The sequence below is a fragment of the Teleopsis dalmanni genome, chromosome 1 (assembly GCF_002237135.1).
Source record: "Teleopsis dalmanni isolate 2A chromosome 1, ASM223713v2, whole genome shotgun sequence".
Lineage (NCBI taxonomy): Eukaryota > Metazoa > Arthropoda > Insecta > Diptera > Diopsidae > Teleopsis > Teleopsis dalmanni.
The window spans coordinates 18,855,761-18,878,228 of record NC_051846.1 but is presented as its reverse complement, the minus strand read 5'-3'; the positions used below and the strand labels follow the sequence as shown (position 1 = coordinate 18,878,228).

The 22,468-nt window shown below is 28.4% G+C and overlaps 1 protein-coding gene across 2 annotated transcripts; it reads left to right on the top strand.

Moving 5' to 3' along the window:
• Positions 1 to 1,520: 1,520 nt before the first annotated feature.
• Positions 1,521 to 22,468, top strand: LOC119666077 (proton-coupled amino acid transporter-like protein pathetic). 2 transcript variants are annotated; one of them, XM_038075355.1, is made up of 10 exons: positions 1,521 to 1,754; positions 14,306 to 14,397; positions 14,527 to 14,600; positions 20,418 to 20,510; positions 20,573 to 20,723; positions 20,883 to 21,089; positions 21,153 to 21,604; positions 21,668 to 21,811; positions 22,085 to 22,196; positions 22,254 to 22,468. In XM_038075355.1, the coding sequence occupies exons 2-10, from the start codon at positions 14,383 to 14,385 to the stop codon at positions 22,425 to 22,427; spliced, it is 1,422 nt and encodes a 473-aa protein (XP_037931283.1). In that variant the 5' UTR covers positions 1,521 to 1,754; positions 14,306 to 14,382; the 3' UTR covers positions 22,428 to 22,468. The 2 variants fall into 2 exon arrangements, with proteins under 2 accessions (XP_037931283.1, XP_037931290.1); XM_038075362.1 differs by lacking the exons at positions 1,521 to 1,754; positions 14,306 to 14,397; positions 14,527 to 14,600 and adding an exon at positions 20,227 to 20,309.

The window sequence follows — 22,468 nt, the reverse complement described above, 5'->3', positions numbered from 1 at the left end:
ACTTAACAACTCAACAAAATATCAATTGTCTGCAGAATAATATTTGTGCCACAAATTGGCTAGTAAATAACTTACATAAAAATTTTGCAGCCCTTAATTAATGTAAAACATATTAAGTGATCGCATAATATGTAAACCCTTACCTGTATTTAGATATTTATTTTAACAATAGAAACTGAATAAAAACTGAACTATAATACACTGTTTATTATATTAATTCATTACTTTTATGTATATATTCACATAATATATGATGAAGTGAATAACCAAATAGTAAACAAAGCGTATAAGAAAAAACAAACAAGAATATGCAAGAATGCATATTCTTCCCTAAAATATGTCACTTAAGCTCATATCACTAAGCTGTCAAGCAGACATGTTATTAACAACTACAAAGCATATTTTGCATATTCTAATTTTGTCTGATTTACGAGACAATCGAATTACATGAGATTCGCACTAGCGGAGATCTACTATAATTAGGATTAACTACTAAACAGTACTTCTAATTATGGTTTAAACCATAATATTTTATTAAATTTAATATCATGGATTTATGAATTTTGTATTACATTCTATAATCTTTATAATAGTTATATATATATTTGCTTTAGTTGTGTAACATTTAACAATTGTTTATATTTATATTTATATTTATATTTATATTTATATTTATATTTATATTTATATTTATATTTATATTTATATTTATATTTATATTTATATTTTTATTTATATTTATTTTTATTTATATTTATATTTATTTATTTATTTTATATTTATTATTATTTATATTTATATTATTTTATTTATTTATATTTATATTTATATTTATATTTATTTTTATTTATTATTTTTATTTTTATTTATATATATTTTTATTTATATTTATATTATTTATATTTATATTTTTTTTTATTTATATTTATATTTATTTATTTTTATTTATATTTATATTTATTTTTATTTATTATTATTTATATTTATATTTATATTTATATTTATATTTATATTTATTTTTATTTATTTATATTTATTTTTATTTATATTATATTTATATTTATATTTATATTTATATTTATATTTATATTTATATTTATATTTATATTTATATTTATATTTATATTTATATTTATATTTATATTTATATTTTCCATGAAAAGTTTTTAAAAAATAAATATTTTATTATACATATAATAAAAAATTGCATAAAATTTGTAATTAAAAAGTATCAAGAAATACAACATAGCGTAGTTGATCAAATTTTCTATCAGGTCTCTTAATAAAAAATAGTCAGTCACTGTACACGAAATTTTCTCTTAACTCTGTATATAGAAATAGCTACCTCTTGAGATTTAACACGCATACCAGCAGGCTATAAACCGTTTATCGGAATTTGTCTTCTGAAATATGCTCGGGCTCTTATTTTACTCCCTACAATATTAGTGTGCTTGACTTCGCAACCATACTGAGAACTATTAACGGTTGGTCCCATTGTTTATTATAAGACTGACAGGCAGATGCAATCAAATTTTAGTTGCTGTCTGCTGTCGTTTCGATTTGGTTAGATTTGCACATAGATGTGATCTGATATTGTGAAGTGTTTAAAGTGAAATTTTTTTTAAAAATAATTTCAAAAGTAACATAGAAATCCAAATCTGAATAATATATTCTTTTTCATTATTTTGTATGCTGAAAGTGGAAATTGTACAAGTTCCTTTAATAGAGGAGATTTCAAAATAGAAAAAAAACCAGTAAGTGTTGCATGGTATAGGGTCATGCTTTCCTTCGTTTGAACAGATGCGATTGTAATAAAAGAAATAATATTTAAAATTGACTTTGTATGCAATGAATAGCGTAGAAAGATCGATTGGCACACTATACCAAAGTGACGATTAATGAACATAAAATAAAAATAAAATTAAATTTTGTTGGCATTGTCTCACAAATTTGTATTCGCTCCCAATTTGATTTTCTAGTGTTCTGGTGTATAAATTTTGACTTTTTTCGTTTCACTGTCTTGTCTTGTATACATTTCTCTAACACGCGGTCTTGGTTTTAGCAATCAACGAGAGGTTATGACGTAGCAATGCCATGTCAAGTTAAAGTATGACATATCACTAATATTCAAAATATTCCGTGCTACTGAACTTAGACTTTTAATATTTGGTATACTTTATTTTCTACTTATCAGAGACCATCAAATTCTTTAAAATATTTAACTAAACAAAATATAAGATTTATTAAAAACTAAAAAAAAAAACATTTTATTTATTGAGAATTTATATTTTGCCCGCTTGCACTTTTCTTGCTTCCATTTAAATGTTCACATGTAATTGTATTTTATGTAATTGTATGTATTTAGATATTGAATTTTTTTTTAACAAAAATGCGCCATATTTTTTACCTCACCTGTGCGGTGTAAGCGGTTTCAAAGGTGAATAAAATTAACACAGAAAAATATTGTCATTCAATGAATCAAGCAATCAGCCACTCATTCAATCATTATCGCCTCTGTCATTATCATTACCATTGTCGGTATTGCTAACGATGACACGTTTAACTGACAAATCGGTTGGAGGGAAAATGAAATACCTAAAGTTGAACATCTCATTTGCTATGCGGTTCTCGTTTGTGTTGTGTAACACAGTTCAATTGCATTAAAAAAATCTCAAGAAAATCTATTACAAATGCCTTTGAATTTGCTTAATGGCATTACTAAAAGATCGATTAAAACGCCCTTGCTATCTATTAATCTAGTAAATTTGAAGTGTGACTGAATCCATAAAAACAGTAATTCATTTTGATTCCAGAAGAATTTGGTCTGAGAAGATTAATACGTAAGATTTTATTTAATATTTGAATAAAGTTTCAGTTATTATTTTCCTTAATATATAATATGTCCAAGAAATTTTTACATATGATGAGTAATTGCACCACAATTATAATTTATGCACTAATTAACGTCTTTTTATCTCTTTTGTTCCGCAACACTTATGTACGTAACGCTTATGATTATTTCCTTGCCTACAGCTTATGTACGTAACGCTTATGATTATTTCCTTGCCTACAGCTGCGATTAAAATATAAATGTTTTAAACTATATTATAGGCTATTCTATCCTATATCCTTTTATTTCAAAGAAAATTATCTACATAATATTCAATTATTATCAATTATCAATATTCAAATATTAATTTGGAAAGTTTGGACTTAGGATCCAAATATCAAAGACTGAATAATTTATATCCAATAAACTTCTTCTTACTTCCCTAGGGCGCTTATTATTGGAGCATATCCAATATATCTATATCTCTAAATATAAAACTTTATACGTTAAAAACTTCATACACATCCATCTCATCCATGTCTACTCAACAAGCCATGTACAATGCATAAAATTTTAAATATTCGAAAAGTTTGAACTATTTTCAATATTTAAAATATTTGATAAAATGCAAATATTGAAACTGATACAAATTTGAATTCCTTGAATTAATTTATATAATTTTGGATATATGTGTTCACTGAATAGTTCGTATTTCAAATACTAATAAGGATAAGCGAGTACTTATTACGATCGTAACGCAAAACTTTTGCATGGAAAACAACAATTTTAACCGCACTTAAATAGTTTCAGTTTAAATTGGTTTAAATTTTAATTATTTATAATTATAAAAAATTATTTACATATGTAAAATAATTTCTATTACATGCATATTTCTTTATGAAATATATGTATGAAAGTACATATGTCCTTCATATTAATTTACTACGCTCGTTTATTTGGTTATATAAATTGTTTATTATAAAAATATATTATGTTATTAAAATTGTTACATGTTTTGTGTTGCAAATCTTCTATTGTCGAGCTTTCAATTCTCCTTTTGCAATTAATTATAATCGATTTTCTACCTACTTTAGATAAGGTGTGTTTGATGTCCTTTTATTCCCATAAGGCAGCCGCTCATGGTCTTTTACTTGAAATGTTAAATACTAAAATAAATAAAATTGTACTATACAATTTCGTACCAAATTTCCTTTGATATACATAGGTGCGGTTTAATTCTCTAAAAGTCTTTTTAAAAGCAACACTAGAAAGCAGTTAATAGCTTTTATTGATATTATGTGCTGCTCAGCATTGACAAAACTACTCCTTCAATGACACTAAAAATAATGCATTGGGCCGCTTTCTTTATTTGACCATTTGTTTGTTATAGCATGCAAGGTAAGACCATACAATGTAATAGATTGTAAAGTGATGTGAACTATGAAAAGTGTGACGGTGAAAATTTTCCATACGGCTTTAATATAAGTAACAAAAGACTTTTGGCTTAAAGTACTCTTTTTATACTTCATGTGATTTAGTTGAATTTTTTGTGCCTATAATGAAAATAAATAGATTTGTTATGTGACTTGATAAGTCATCGGAAAGTTTTATTCATTTCACATACAGCCGAATACGTAGATTGTCAAAGCATGCTGTTTTTCCTGCTGTATGCGCAATTCAAATCTTCTCCGTGTTTGTTTTTTTATGCTATAAGACTGTCCATGCAATGCAAAATATTGGAACCTTTAATGGAAATATTCGTGTGAGCTAGAATTAAAAACAGATTGGGTAAATCTTAATCAATTCGATATTGAATCAATATGAAATATGTTTTCTCCTAATTTACGTACAATTAAAAGGTTGGCTCATAAATAAGGCTTAGATTTGAAATCAATTTAATAAGTTTTTATATCTCAAATTGATTATTTAAAAACGACATTAAGTTTCATCTGTTGTCCATATTTTCGAAAGCGATGGAGCCAAATTTAAGAAATAATGTTTGAGTCAAAAATATTTATCCATTTATTTGTAGCAAATTTTTCAACTTTCTAAAACCTTAAAACCTTTAAACCTTTATTAAAACCTTTATTTTATTTATCGAAACTGTTCTGTTTTTTAAAACGCGCAGATAAAATTCAAAAAATAAACTATTATCGGTTGGTTGGTACAAGTTGCTGACCCAGTTGATTGGTGATAATTAGCGCCCCAGCACAATTTTGATATCATTAAACAATCCTTTACTGTTTAATCGGTTTATTGGGTGGGTAACTCAGTTAAATCAATTTAGGTAGGAGGCTATTAACGAAATGAACATCCCAGCCTGCATCTTTCGATGAATCGCATCAATGCTTAGATACAGAATCATCAAGGCAGAGATTGGCAATCTTAGCATTAAGAAATGTATTAAAATAAGTTCATGACAAGGCGGAGTGTTATATCCTCTCTTATGGATAGTAACTTTAAATTGTGGAGTAAAATCAGTTGTGTATGCGGACGATATTGTCCTTTTACTAATAGGTCTGTTTACTTCAGTTCTGAGCATAATCATGGAGGACGCTCATCAGAATCTTAGTAGATGGACTCCAAAGTGTGACGTAGGCGGTAACCGTTCTACAACAGAACTGTTACTGTTTACTAACAAATATAAAATTATAAGTTTTCACATTGCCAAGGCTGAATATCTAGTAGTACTTTTTGACACAAAGCTTAACTGCAGGGCCAACATCGATAAAACACAGAGCTTGTATGACCTTCTGTGCGCGCAAAGGTATGTATTGTAAGAACCAGGGGTTGCAACCTAAAGTAATTCTCTGACCATACACAGATGTCGTTCGGTTAATTTTAACCTACGGATGCTTAGTTTGGGGGCCTTCGTTGTATAAACTGTACATTGTTTAAAGGCTAAACAGACAACAAAGATTCGCTTGTTTGGGCGCAACGGGGGCATTGAGATCGTGCCTTATCAGTGCGCTTAATGTCATGTTTCGCTTGGTACCCACTGATATTCACATTTAACAAGTAGCTATTGTAATTTTGTTTTAGTTTTAAGTCGATACGTCGAAAATGTTTTAAAGGCGGTTTTTGTTTTTTTAAATATTTTAAAGTTTTATTTCGAACGTTATGTTTGTGTGTCTCTACACGTGTTTCGGCAAATTCGCTTTTGCCTTCATCATGAAAATTCCTTATATTAGGAATATTAATATTAGGAATATTAATATTATTAATACGAATATTAATACGTTCAAAATAAAAGTTTAAAATATCTAAAAAAACAAAAACCGTCTTTAAAAGTGGCTACTGTTAGTGCAAGAAGACTTAATGATTTAAACGGTTGGCGCTCGATTGCGCTCGGATATGGTAACATTCCATCAATCCATCAATCTATCCGATTGATGCGAATAGTGACTTGGATTACTTATGTCCTCGCTTATTCTTCCATAATAACTTTGCCGTGAGAACTCCTTCAAGAGGGGAATGGAGGGGAGAACGTGTTACTTATAACGTTAAGAAAGATAGCGATTTACACCGACGGGTCTAAGGAGGATTCGAAAACGGTTTTTTGACCTAATTGAGGAGGATTCTATCCTTCCTCTATTTCATCTAACCTTAAATAACCAAAATCCAGTTTATGTGGTTTAAAAAAATTTGCAGATAATTAACGTTAGCTTTCGGTTATTCTTCGCAAAAAAAAATGATTTGGTCGCTCTATTCTACGACAGAAGCCAGTGATAACTGCTATCAGTCTAGAAACATCTCATCTATTCTTGCTTATCAACAAAAATGTTTGTGTAAAATTGTATCCAGGTCACATTGTATTTTTTACTCAAAGAGGAAAAAGTCTAGTTTTGCTTCTTTAAGTGAGAGGTTGAAACTGTTGACTTCAGAGGCTGAATTGCTGTCTGCAATTTTATTGAGATGTGTGCTAGAAGTTTGAAGTTAATTTCCATCAAGAAATTTAAATATTTTTTCATTTCAGTAGTAATTGTTCAGTTTACTTTGCTATAGTAGATGTGTTGAAATCTTTTGGCAGCAATGGAATAATTGATTTCTAAAATATAAAAAATATCAATAACCATGTGCTTTGTGCAACATATAAAATTTTGTTATTGCTCTATTTGATAGTTTTAGTAAAATTGTTTGATCAGATCATATTGCTTGATCATGTCTCGCTTCCCTTATAATGACAACTACTGTTTTAACTTTTACTCTATTCCGTCTATCATTGCTCAAATTTAACAGAGCTACTGATACAGTAAAAATAATCAAAAGCACAATATACACATATCATGCAACCTTCTAATTTTGAAACTAATTTAAATTGTCTTGTTTCTTTCCATGAAACAAAGCTTTGATAAACTTTGAAACGATATATTGCTGGGTTCACCAGAATTTAATAAATTTATTAAGAATTAATCAATTCAATTCGACAGAAGGTATATTTCGAAGAAAGGCAAAAATAGTTGGTGTTTCAAAATTTAGAAAATTTTTATATACTTAAGGTTGTCTTTCTGCTGTTGCAGACTCCGCTTCTACTATTATCAAAACATTTATAACTTTTATCACATTGAGGTAGATAAATTAAATTTATATAACAATAATAATATGATTTTAACTGACATATATTGTAATACAATTAGTCATGCCGTTGTTCAAATATTCTTTTTTTAAATTGACCGCTCTTTCCTTTATAGTACATTATGAGAGTTTCAAGCAAACCAAATCATTGTTTGGATTGCAATGTTTCATATAAATTTCTTATTATATTGGTAAGATGTAAATACAATATAAAACTGTATAATTCTGTTTCTGACGTCATATGTAGGAAAACTATGCCCTACTTTTATATAATATATTTGAAAAATATTTTTGCAAAAATTCTTTATTAGTTAATTACGTCATTATTTCGATACAATAACTTTATTTGATGCTGTATTTAATTACTTTATTGTTATTATTAGTATTTTATCTACACCACTGTACAAAAAAATGTCAATATAATGAAATTTTATACCTTGAAAAAATATGTTTTTGTGTTTTCTATTTTTATTTGTTCACCTACAAAAATAAACTATTATCTTTATTTCGTAGTTTTTTTAACTTGCAAAAATGTGATGAAATTTTTAGTTTCATTTCAAATTTAAAATGAAAAGTCTTTTAAAAAATTCATATATAAACATTTTTTAAGTTTTTTTTAAATGTAAATAAACACGGAATTCATTCATTAAAAATATCTTAGAATTTCGTGGAAGCGTTTGTCACTAATTCACTATTAGTGTTAACACTCTGTGTTGTATATGAATTTATGTATTTTTGTTTTGGGCTGTCGAAACTATTACTGATAAGAAGGTTTATAAATATTTTCAAGAAGGCATAATGAATAATTTGATGTAATCAACATAAATGCTTAAATGCTTAAATACTTTTTTTTAAAAACTAATATATACTCATATACATATTTTAATACAAAAAGTGTTGTTTAACAAAACACAAAAAATCATCAATTAATCTAAATTTATTTATTTTTCGCCTTCAGAGTAGACTCCATCGAGTACCATACAACTATGGCAGTGCTAAATCTATTCCAATATTTTCGTAGGTCGATTGGGGTGTAATCTTCCTTTTCATCAGCGAATTTATTTCATATGATTATTATTTATTTAAATATAAATTAATAAGTACACTTTAATGATGTTTCATATTAGAGATATAGGAAGATATAATATATATATAGGTATATATAAAATTGAGCTTGTATGCTTGCGTGAATTGAATAAAGAGATTTTTGTTCTATGAAGTAATATGAATTCGATTTTGCATATAAAGGAGACCGACGTCTGCATAATGAACTGTAGGATCATAGAGGAATTCACCAATGTGGTGACTAACAATAATAATCGCGAAGACTATGAGGTCATTAGAACCTTATGGCCTAGATTGGACAAAAGTAAAACGAAAAGCCTTTTGGGCTTCAGCAAACCTGCAGTTCGTGTACTTACTCGCAAATGGTGGCGAGTTCGAACAAGTAAATTATGCACGAGTTACCAAGATGAAGAGGAGGAGGTAAAATCTATTAACCACTTCCTTTGTTTCTATCCAGGACTGCAGACAAGGCGACTTTAATGTCTTGGGGATCGTTTTGTCACTGGTCTGGAAGAGATAACAAAAGCAAAATTATCGGATCTCCTTAATTTCATCTGCAAAACCAATTGGTTTAACAAGGATAGTACAAGAAGATAACAAAGGATAGCAACTCGCCTTTCCGGGCAAAATTTTTGAGGGCATCAATCACAATTGGCTCCGAGTGAAAGTGCTGAAAACTGTCAGTACGCGCCTTCTCAACCTAATATAAATTCAATTTAGTAGAACAATGCATATGCATTGTGGTAGGTTTAATGTATGACCTAATTACGTATCGAAATAATATTGATGATTTTTTTAAAGTTTGTTGTTTCTATAAAATCATAATAATAATATAGTAACCTATATAAAAACCTGTAAGTATAAGCAAAAAGATGTTTGGTTTTTAAACTTAATTAAATTTATTTAAATATTAGGTAAGTTTCATTTAGTCTTACACTACACAGTATCTAATTAAATGAATTTTTTAGATACAGCTCTTAGAACAGTGGCAAAAAAAAAATTAATTTCTCACGCAAATCTAAGTAAATAACTTTTTGATAACAAATAATAAATACTAGTATTGTTTTATGTCACAACCGTTCAATATAATTATTTTTGTATTAAATACTTACTTCTAATGACTTTTTCTTACACTAAGTAAACTTTACTTGTCGTTATCATGGCAATTATCTCTTTACTTACTCCACACGTGGTAATTGATAAGTTCAAAAACAAAACAAAAAAATATTTAAATAATTTATATAATTTTCAAGATTTTAAAAAAATTTCTGTAATAATTAAGCTACTGAATAATTATATGTTTAATACCAAACAGTGTATAAGTATTATCTCTTACTAAAAGATCGAATCAGCGAATATAAATAAAGGCGGATGTGTTTTTTTTAAGGCAGCTTGATTGAAGATAATACAATAATGTAAAAAGGAAATGAAAACGATTGTTTTTTTTTATATAAGTTGAACCTATCACAGATGTGAAGAGGTTTGAATAGTTGGAATCTCGATTCAGTGAATATGGTGCAATCGAATTATTCCCGGGTTCAATGTAGTTTAGTTTCAATGTAGTTATAATTTTAATGAAATATATTTCCAAAATTTTAGATTGTTTTTAAAAATTGTAAAATTAAATAAATTTTTTAATATGTCTACCTATGCAGCAACCTAAATAGCAGCTTGCAAATCTTTTTACATAATATTTTTACCTTGAAAAAGAGTAACGTGGAAAGCATTTAGTACGTAGAATACAGAAAATACTACTTGATACTAATATAATGAAAAATTTTCAAATTTTACTTTAAATAAAATGGTGAAAATTATGTACATATATCAACAATACAAAATTGCATTTTAGCAACAATGTAGAATTGCCCACACATTTTCGAAATAATATACTATATAAACAACAAAACAAGAGCAATTCGACTGAAGCTATTTCTAGATACATATGCCTATGTATGTAGCTATGTATATCTAAAAACGTATTTAGAATTTAACTTGCGCCATCTGTAATTTCTTGTATATGTAATTTGTTTCGAAAACAAAACAAATAAATAAATATTTAAAAGTTTTGTTATCAAATTGTGTAAGTAAACAAACGCGTAAGAGTCTACAGTTTACTGTTTTAATGACCGTCCCTTGAATTTCACGAAAACTGAGTAGATAGTCTCTTGCAAGCAGCACAGCACTTGTTCATTAAGTTGCATGTAAAATGTGATGAACTTATACTCGTAACTATGTACTTGCATCACACGGCGAAAATAGTGCTACTAGAAGTAACCTTCAGAGCTAAAAGTGATAAAAATGAGTAAGAGTTAAAATTGTTAAAAAGCTTAAGTTCTAATTGTAACAAATGTTAGAGCAACAGCAACAATTCATTCAGCGGCTTTACTTGACTTTAAACGCAAGCTATGAATTTCTTGTATCGATTTGATGTGTTTGTTTAAAATGTATCGTTTTAATTAATAAATGTGAAATACCGATTTAATTTATTTGTTTTTCGGTCACATGCTTTTGTGTTTGTCTGCAGACAATAAAATTTTGTACAAATTTTAATTAATGTTAAATTTGAAAGGCATGGAGTTTATTAATAACTCAAAATTACTTAATTAAGATTTGAGTACCGCAATATTTTGCATGCTGTATAAACAAATCGAGACACTTATTCAGTAATATGCACATACATACATATATTAACATACAAGGAGAGATTGAAGGAGATTTTGCACGAATATTTTTTAATTCGAACATTTGCTATTCGAAGATTTGCTATTCTTCTCCAATTTCCAATTACTGATTAAACTAACTTCTGTGACTGAAGAATAAGTTTTTTAAATTTTACTCAATCGTATGGCATATTTTTGTCGTTCTTTATGATGTTTTATATCATTTCTTTAATATTGTTTGTCTGTCTTCTGTCTACATTACCAATAAAATTTTATTAAATTTTAAAAAAGTCGAGACAGTATTTTCGCGTTACCGATACATAAATAAGCATCAAACAAATAAACTTGGTAAAACTTTTATCGAAACATTGCAATTGATGAATTGCAACTAACTAAAATCCGTAATTACCGTAGTTTCCATCAAAATTACGCGTGACTCCAATAAAAGTCAATCATAGTCTTTATTTAAATGTGTGGAATTTTACACCAAAATCCGATATTTAAATACAATACTTGATAACTGAAACTTTGAAAAAATTTAACAGTGCATAAATAAAAGATCTATCATTCCAGCGAATGTAATTGTCAATGGATGAACTTTTTACAATCACCTATTGTTATAAAGTCCTGTTTACTTTACTTCTTCAGGATTATTAAGATCATTAAATTCTGGAATAATATATAATATAACATATATATATTATTATATATATATATTATTATATATATATATATTATATAATATAATATATTCGAATATATAAATTGTATAAGCTCAAACAATTTTTTGTTCTCTTTTAAAAGTTTATTGTGTCTTATTAATTTCGGAGGAAACAGAGTTGAACGTTCTGCAAATATTTCAGCGCATGCAACACTTTTTGCAATTTCTCACAACTACTACGTGTGACATGCATAAAATCAACTTAAGAAATAAATTAAAGTATCTTGTATATATCATTTCGTATTTCAATTATAACACGTTCTCATATTGTACAACTTTATTTTTTGGAATTTCGTTATTAATGTCAATTGCATAAGATATCTATTTCTGCTGAATTTATCATTTTCTTATGAACATAATAAATACCATATTACTTTATTCATTGCTATACAATTTTTATATTACAGGACTCACTTAAGGTTTTATAATATAGAGCAGTGGTTTCCAACCTTTTCTTGACCAATGACTACTATGACATTTTTAGTAGGGAGCATAAGGTTTAAGAATAATGAACTGTATGATTAATATGCTTTATTAGAAATTTCCACATGTTCGTTTAAGTAATATTCAAAAATATGAAAAACATCCTCAATGTGATCTTTGAGCTTGCATTTCCTTTACTAGCTGTGGAATCCTGGGGCTGATGTTAGTGCTCAAAGCTACACAAGTGTCAGTACTTGACGTTAATCGATTTCGAGACTTATTCTTAATTACAAGCAAAGCAAAAAATCCTTGCCGTGGAGAATAGTGTCAGATAATGCAAGGCAATGTTGCGAATTTTGATATATGAAACTGCCTTTTTGCACCAAAACACGGCAAGCAAGATAGATTCAAACATTTCTTTAATAATATTAGGAATTCTCCTGATGAAGGCAAAAGCGAATTTGCCGAAACACGTGTAGAGATACACAAACAAAAAAAAAAAAAAAACTTTCGAAATAAAAGTTAGTATATTTTAAAAAACAAAAAAATAACCGCATTTCTTTGCAGTTTCCATCATTTTGTAATTCAATTATCTTTTCTTTTCAACTTATCTTTTCAGATATACTCTTTCATTTATCTATATTATTGTGTATGCTAAGTCTTTTGGCATTAAGTGAAGAACTGTTGATGGTGTGACATTCTTTTTTAGTTAAAGAATGGTCAGTCGCAAGAAAATGTTTTAAAAAATTATATTTTCACTTCACTTAATATATATTTTATACTTAAACTGTGAGCTCTGCTTTGTAAAGAACTATCAAAAGAAAGAATAACTCTAGTAAAAATCCCAGATGTTTCAAGAATATATTTCCTGTCCACTATAATTCCATAAGAGAGTTTGGACATAAATAAAACTAATGTTTGTACAAAATAAAAGAAATATATGAAGTATTTAAAGATGACACAAAACATTTTATTAAAGTCTCATAAATATAAATTAAGTCCGTCCATATACATTAAAGTACATAACAGAAGACATAACAGAAGACAGAACTTTGCTTTAAACGAGTCAAATTTTTGAGTAATGTTTTCGCACTTTTGATAAGTTACATTTAATAAACTTAGACGAATTAAAATAATTAACTTTAAACGGAATTTGGTTTCGCTATTTTCTAAAACTAATCAAACCTTGTTAATTTAATATCGTCCCCAAAATATTTCACCAGTTAGATAATTGGTAAAGGTTGGAATTGTGACTTAATTCGGACAAATATCTTATATTTTTTTTATTTATTTTGTTCTTTAATTAATATCATTCATGAAACATATTATTTTTATAAGGTTTTCATATTTTTATAAGAATGTAAGCAATAGTATTTAGAGACAAAACATAGTTATATTTATTAATTATTTAGTAATCCAAATAAGTAGTCGTCACAGTGTTTTAAATTATAGCCAATTTAAATGTTCTTTGATTGAAGATATAACTTTGTTCTTCAATGATTTAATAGATTTAATAACACAAACAACATATATCGTAAATTAATTAGATCAGTTTTATGGAATTCAACCCAGTAGTTCCAGTATATAATTATATATATTAATATTCATTAATATATATCAATAATACATATTGTGTTACCTTGTGTTACTAAGTTTATCTTATAGTGTAGATAATTATCTAAGTAGAATCAGAATTAAGTAATTATTTAAAGCACACAGGAAAATTTCTTAAAAACTTTTTCTGAATAAAAAAAAATTTTTTTTTTCTATATAAACTTAACGTAATCAAGTAAACACTAATTTTTATTTTCAAATAAAAATTATATAATAGCTGATGTTACTTTCATTTTTCTTATATATATTTTTAATTGGTTTAATTAATGTAGCATTTGTATTTTACAATTTAACACAGGCAATCAAAAATGTATGTCAAACGAAGGTGAACGTATTATTAAATTAGAATGAGAAAGTGTTTCAAAAATAATTGATAACAATTAAGTTTTATGATAAAATATAATTTTTTTTATATAGATTTTAAAAGAAGACACTGATATATTTGAAAACATACTACTTACTTGAAAAGAAGATAACAAAATAGTACACACAAAATGGTGAACATAGCAGTAAGTATAATTAATTAATTTTTAACTATATAAATGAATAAAATGTTCCATTTATCACAACCTCTATATGTCCCTAGAACATTACTCTTTAATAAATCTTACATTATTTAATTTAAAATTTTAATTTAGGACAGTGGAGGAAAAAATATGCCACAAGAAATGGAACAGTTTCTTCCCGGCGATGGACTCAATTCTGTTACTAAGTAAGTTTTTTTATGAAATTTGTTCATTTGTTTGCAATAGATCAGCTATTTGTTTGGAACTTTAATTCAACAAAACTACTCAGCACAATCTGAGTAATTCAATCTTATATTATAAGAGTTTGAAAGTAGTGGAATTGACAGTAAAATTGAATTGCTTAATGTTTAGTTATAATTTGCTGTATTGATGGAGTCCATTTCTACCAGCAAAAAATGTTGATCAATTTTAACAAAAACACTTTTTCTAAAAAAATTCGAAACAATATTATGCATGATGATGTTAAGTTTATTCTTTAAAATCAGAAATTAACTTCTTTGGTCATCGGAAAATGCATAAATACTCCATAGATCAGTTTACCCTTTTTTTAAACATGTTCATAGGGTTACCCAGAAGTACGCACGATTTTTGAAAGTCTGATGTAGAACGTAGCAAAAAAAGGTTAGGAAGCACTGAACTACAGTAATTGCTACTGTAAATATTAGAATTTTGCTAATAAAGTTTATTTGAAGTAGTAATTTTTAATGTTAATTCGATTCTTACAGTCAACACTCAACTAGTAGTGTATTTATATACACATATACATTAAGACCGAAAAGTTTTCGGAAATTCTCATTTAAAATTCGCGCGCTGTATATTTTTCGATATTTTAAGTTTATGTAGTTTGGCAGCACTGTCCTTAATTACTATGCCAAAAATGAGCGCGATCTGTCAGACAGTTCGTTTACGGCAGCTGTTGAAACCAGTTCACCTCAGTAGTGCGTTGCGAAAAAAACAATGGAAAAAAATATTGAACAAAGAGTTTGCATCAAATTTTGTGTTTCGAACGAAATTTCGTGTGCAGAATCGTTGCGAATGCTACAAAAGGCTTATGGGGAATCAGTTTTATCGAAAACTCAAGTTTATGAGTGGTACAAAGCCTTTCAGGACGGTCGTACGACCGTCGAAGACATTTCGCAACGCACTACTGAGGTGAACTGGTTTCAACAGCTGCCGTAAACGAACTGTCTGACAGATCGCGCTCATTTTTGGCATAGTAAATAAGGACAGTGCTGCCAAACTACATAAACTTAAAATATCGAAAAATATACAGCGCGCGAATTTTAAATGAGAATTTCCGAAAACTTTTCAGTCTTAATGTATATATTGATATTTATGTTTATTATGTTTCTGATAAAAACTGTTTAAAATTCAATTTTTAATAGCGGCACAATCACAAAGAAAATTGAAAAATTAAGAAAGTCGATCACTACTACAAATATTTCCATTAATTAGTATTTATTTGCTACGCAAATTTTTTAATTATAAGTCTTTTTTAATAAAAAATATATTAAATAAGGTATTTAATATCATCAGTAACATTTGTGTAAACATTGATAAATATTTTCGGCAATGCTGCGACTTTATTAAATATGCGCTTCGCTGCACTGAAAACAGAAATATTTTTCCAAAATTTTTTTGAATTTAACTTTCTCAAAAAAATATATTTATGATAAATTGGATAAACTCTATGTATTCAAGAGTTTCATTATTCCTATTTTCTTATGAATAGCTGCTTATATATTATTCTTAATAACCGTTCAACTACTAATTTTACATCATCAGTAGTGTATGTTACACTTTGCCTAAATTTTCAATGTGTACTGAGATGTACAATACTCATTGGTGATTATATATCAACAAATTAGTTTTGAATTATTGTTGTTTTAATTTGAAATTTGTGAAAAAATCATGTCACGTGCTTTATTAACATATTTAAATGTATATGTTATGGCATAATCCCTCATTGCTTAATTTAATTATAGATATTTCATCATATTTAGTTGTACGTTGTTGCCTGTTTGTATTTTTTGTACAATAATTCGTCAACATTTTGTTGTAAATACCATCATTCACACATGACGATTTTTAATTTAAATTTATACATTTTCTTCAGCAAAATTCAATTTTGTCAAAGTTTTCAGATTAAATCCAATGTACGTCTTCGAACAAAATGACAACTAAATCACATCTCTCTTGTTTGAGGTCCTCAAAATGGATACAATTAATGAACTATGTAACTGTAAAGTTGAGAAACTAATTAGATCAAATGTTCTAGGACAACAGTCGAAACTTTTGAGAGTATTCAATATATCATTTATCTATCTGCAAGCTATACACTGAAATGTCATAGCTCTCTTAAATATTAAAAATTGTCGTAAACATTTTATTGGCACACAGAGGGAATAAATAAACTGAAGACTGATCAATGTTACCCAGTCCCAGTTAGTCAATCCCCTAAAAAACTAATAAAAGCTAATATATTAATAACATATATCACAGTTATGAGAATAATAAAAATATGGTACTGAATATGCTCTGTTTATTGCCAGTTTTTCAATTATCTCAGGTTTATTAAAATATGATTACAATTTCTTAAAAGCATCTGTGACCTATAACAATTTTTTTAGAGGCAATAATATCGAAAAACATATTTGTCATACGAATAGAGAGAATTAAGAAACAAACGTATTAAATTTTTTTCAAAAAATTCATAAAAAACCATAACAGCACTGCTAAAAACTATATATACCATATATACACGTTTGAAATATTTGTTCGATTTAACGAAATTGCTGTGAAAGAATCATTCACTAAATTAGTCGTCTACAGACTAATTTCTCATTTGTCATTTGTTTGGTAAAAGAATCATCAAGTGTTAAAATTTATTAAAAAAGTTTGCCTAATTTTTTGTACACCTACATCGATTTTTCTATTAAACTATTTTATATTTGAAAGTGTTGCAGACTCAAAACGAATTTACTGATGCAAGTAATTACAATGAAAAGAGTGATTTGTAAAATAGCAGTCTATGAAGATAGTTATCACTACTCAGAGATAAAATTTTCACTTACAATTCTATGCAATTTGATTATACAATATAGGTATTTACAATTCATTGCCATTATAATTATTGTTGGAAAAATTCTGGTTTCATTGCAAATTTTTAACATGTAATTTTTTATTATTGAACAAAGTTCAAATCCACTTTAGACGTAAAAACGTAATCACTCAATAACAAAAAATATATATTGTTTTAAATATAAGACAGCAAAATCAATAATAATACTAATATTATATTTGCTATAGAATATGCGGTCTACGTACAAATTATTTTGCATTGTGTTTATATTTTGGTATATTTAATAAAAAAATAAATCAATAACTGAAATTGTTTTCACATAGTTGAGAATTCGTATGATTACGGAAAGGAAATTATGAAATATTTGACCGAATTTTTTACCAAAATTAATTTCATCTTAATTAAAAATGTTTTTAAATTAGAATATAATTTATTATATTTCGCGTCAAAAATATTTCAACCCTGTTAGACCGCAGACTTTAGAGAAGTTTTTTTAGAGATGTTTACTTAAATTGGATATATGAGTACTCTGAAGAACGCTGGAGGTAAACTTCATGTATTTTCTATTATCTCTACTCTTGACATAATTCTAATCGATAATATAAATGAACTTATGACGTTCGGAATTCTTTTGAATAAACTAAAATCTTATGATCATGAGCCGTCATATTGTTTCAAAAAATACTATTCTTTAAAATCGTATTTGTTAGGGTACTCAAAGGATGTACGAGTATTTTTAGCAATTTAGCAATAGAGATATCTTCGAAGTGATATCTGTTCAAAAAATACCCGGATTTTGTTAACTACTCCTTAAGTAATAGACATTTTTCAAATTTTTTTTTGTTATGTTGGTACACCTGTTTTTGACATATGGTACAAATTTGAGCGCCATCTGTCAATTAGTTTGTTTACAGCAGCTGTTAATATGAGACCACATCAAGTGCATTTAGCGACTTTTACTATGGAAAATTCAGTTGAACAACGAGTTTGTTTGAAATTTTTTGTTTTGAACGAAATTTCATGTGTTCAATCATTGAAAATGGTGCAGAAAGTTTACGGGGACTCTTCTATGTCTCCAATACAGGCATAAGAATGGTATAAACCATTCAAAGAGGATCGTGAAGTGATCGAAGATTTGCCTCGTTCTGGACGTCCATCAACATCAAATACCGAAGAAAACGTGGCAAAAATCAAGAAAATTGTACTGGAAGATCTTCGTATGACTGAAAGGGAGATTGCTCATGACTTAAACATCTCAAATGGATCCGTTCACCACATTCTACATGATATGTTGGTCATGAGACGGGTTGCAGCTCGACTTGTACCGAAACACCTTGATTTTTTGCAAAAAGAATACCGAAAGAACGTATGTGAAGAAATGATTTTTGAGCATGGAAACGACTCGACATTTATGAAATGCATCATAACACGTGATGAGACATGGGTTTATGAGTATGACGTCGAAACCAGTCAACAATCGAGCGAATGGCGCTTCGAAAACGAGCCAAAACCCAAAAAACCGCCAAAAGTCGCTCGAAAATTAAAGTTATGCTCACTGTTTTTTTCGACTACCGCGGTGTTATTCATTAGAAATTTTTGCCAGAGGGTCATACCATCAATAAAGAATATTACCTCGGCGTTATGCGGCATTTGCGTGAGTCCATTCGTAAGAAAAGACCAGATTCGTGGAAAGCCAACAATTGGATTCTTCACCACGACAATGCTTCATCGCACACGGCTCTTGTTGTACGCGATTTTGTGACCAAACACGGCACCACTGTCTTCGCTTAGGCACCATATTCGCCAGATCTGGCACCGTACGACTTTTTCCTGTTCCCGAAACTGAAATTGCCCCTTCGTGGTAAGCATTTTGAGTCGATTGAATCGGTAAAAGAGAATTCACCGAAGGAGCTAAAAGCCATACCTGCACGGGCCTACGAAAAGTGTATGGAAGATTGGGTTAAGCGTTGGCATATGTGTGTCGCTTCAGAAGAAGCATATTTTAAAGGAGATAAAAAAAATGTGGAATAAAATTTAAATTTGTGTTTAATTTACAAACTCCGGGTACTTTTTGAGCAGAAGGTAGATCATTTCTTTTTTCTATTAAACAATAAAATTGAAGCTTTTCAAATAAGCGTTTTGAATTGCATATTAAAAAATTAAAAAAGCATAAATTCGGCTTTACACTAATATAAAAAGATTTTTAAATATTTTACCATATCACAGATCCCTTCTTTTTTAGATTTCAATATTTAAACCGCCTAACATAACCAAATTAAAGAATAAAAGCAGTGTTTTATTGTTTTAGTAAAAAACCGGCCAGAAATTTGTTCTCTTTTAAGCTTAGAGTGTAAATTAAAATTTTGTTTTTCTGCAGAAGACCAGACAAGATATATATAACATTCACAATTTGCTGATGCAATGTAAATGGAAAATCAAGTCACATAAACTAAATTTGGTAAGCAAAAAACACATTTCACCATTTTGCCGAAGAGAATTAAATGGTTATAAGCATTTTTCTTTTGTTGATGTTATGCTGTATGGACATAGCATGCACCCGTATAATCAGTGCGATTTTTAGCTTATTTGGAATCAAATTTGAGCGTGTTTGGCTTAATTTCTGCATAATTACAAAAATGAAATTCACTTCAGTTACTTTTACAAATGTTTAGTTCCATTTAAGACGTCGACTGAAGAAGTCACTATTTTCCAACATTCAACATTGAGGTTAGCTACTATTGAGAAAATAAATAGTCATCATGTCAGAAACAAGTATGACATTAAATCATTCAAATTCAGTAAATAAATTAAGGTGCTAATATTAAAATCATTAGAAAAACATATTTAATTCATTTAAATTTCGGTATCAGAGAAAATCTTTTACATAAAAAATATCGTTTATCTGCTCCTCCACCTGCAGGTACAAAATACAACCTCGTAAGGATGCAGAACAAGCACTGGCGGCGCCGGACTTTGATCCATTTACAGAACGCAAAATTGATCATCCTACTACGTAAATTAATTTTTTTTTATAATTTTTAAAAATTTATTGATATTTTTATTTAATGCTAACAGGGATAGTGAAACTCTCACGCACTTATTGAAGGCTTCTCTTGGAACTGGTATACTTTCTATGCCTATTGCGTTTATGTACTCTGGTATTATTATGGGTATTTTCGCTACAATTTTAACCGCTTTCATATGTACACACTGCAGTTATATACTAGTAAGTGTAATTATAACTTTGATAGAAGTCAACTGGTTGGGTTGAGTCTACAAGAAAAATTTCGATTGTATTTTAACTTATGAAGACGAGACAACAACCTAACTATTTTAACATTTTAATAATAATTTTTAATATCCTTTTTGGTACACCCGCTCTTAGGTGAAATGTGCTCATAAGCTTTATTACAAAACGCGTCGTACAAAAATGAGCTTTGCAGAAGTCGCTGAAGTAGCCTTCCTGAATGGTCCAAAATGGTGCCGTGTTTTTGCACCTGTGGCAAAATTCTCAATACTCTTTGGTTTGTTCCTTACTTATTTTGGTACCTGTTCAGTTTATACCGTTATTGTAGCAAAGAACTTTGAACAAGTTAGTTTATTAAATTCTTATATTAGATTTAGTATATTCATGATAATTTTTTGTTAATTATAGGTTATGGAGCATTGGCTTGGTTATCAAATATCATTGCGTCTATTAATTTCCGCTTTACTAATTCCACTTATTCTACTATCTTGGGTACCTAATCTTAAATACTTAGCACCCGTTTCAATGATAGCAAATGTTTTCATGGGTCTCGGATTAGGCATTACATTTTATTATCTTGTTATGGACCTACCATCTATTGAAACACGAGAATATGCGCATGTTTCGACATTACCATCATTTTTCGCTATTACAATATTCGCAATGGAGGCTATTGGAGTAGTTATGCCACTCGAAAACAATATGGAAACACCGCGCAATTTCTTAGGCATATGCGGTGTACTTAGTCAAGGCATGTCTGGTGTTACACTTATTTATATGTTTCTAGGGTTTTTGGGTTATTTGCATTATGGTGACAATACAGCGGAAAGTATAACACTGAACTTACCAGTTCATGAATGGTATGATTTACAAATTAATTTTTTCTTTTGCAGTTTTTATCATTTTTTAATGTTATGTTTTAGGCCAGCACAAGCAGTCAAAATACTCATCGCTTTGGCCGTATATTGTACATTCGGCTTACAATTTTACGTTTGTCTTGAAATTGTTTGGGATGGAATCAAGAATAAATGCACCAAACGTCCAGTGCTCGTGAATTATGTTATGAGGTATGTATAATTTTATTAATATATATATATATATATATATATATTTAATATATATATTTAATAATAAAAAGTCGCATTGCCAAAAACTATAACAAATAAAAGATCTTATGTATGAAAATATTTCTAGTTTACATAACATCTACAAATTTAATATTTTCGTGAATATTTTCTTTTACTTAATCTTTGATTAGATTTATACTGAAATTATATAAAATATTTTAAGATTTGAAGTTTATTAAAAATTAATAATCGTTAACTTTTTATTTGTTGCAGAACCGTTCTCGTTACCGCTGCCGTCGTTCTGGCAGTTTCAGTGCCTACGATAGCTCCATTTATGGGACTTATTGGTGCCTTCTGTTTTTCTATACTAGGCCTTATCTTTCCAGTAAAATTATTCACATACTTTCAATTCTTTATTCGTAATCTATTCCCTACATTCTAGGTTTTTATTGAACTTATTACTCACTGGGATACTGGTTTTGGTGCATTTAATTGGATACTCTGGAAAAATGTTATTATTGGTGTATGTGGAGTTGCTGCATTGGTTTTTGGCTCAATGAGCGCACTTAAAGACATTGTGAAGCTCTACACTACCGAGCCAGAAAGCAGTACATAGGAATGAACATAGTTCAGAGCTCACAGTGCAGATGTTTAATA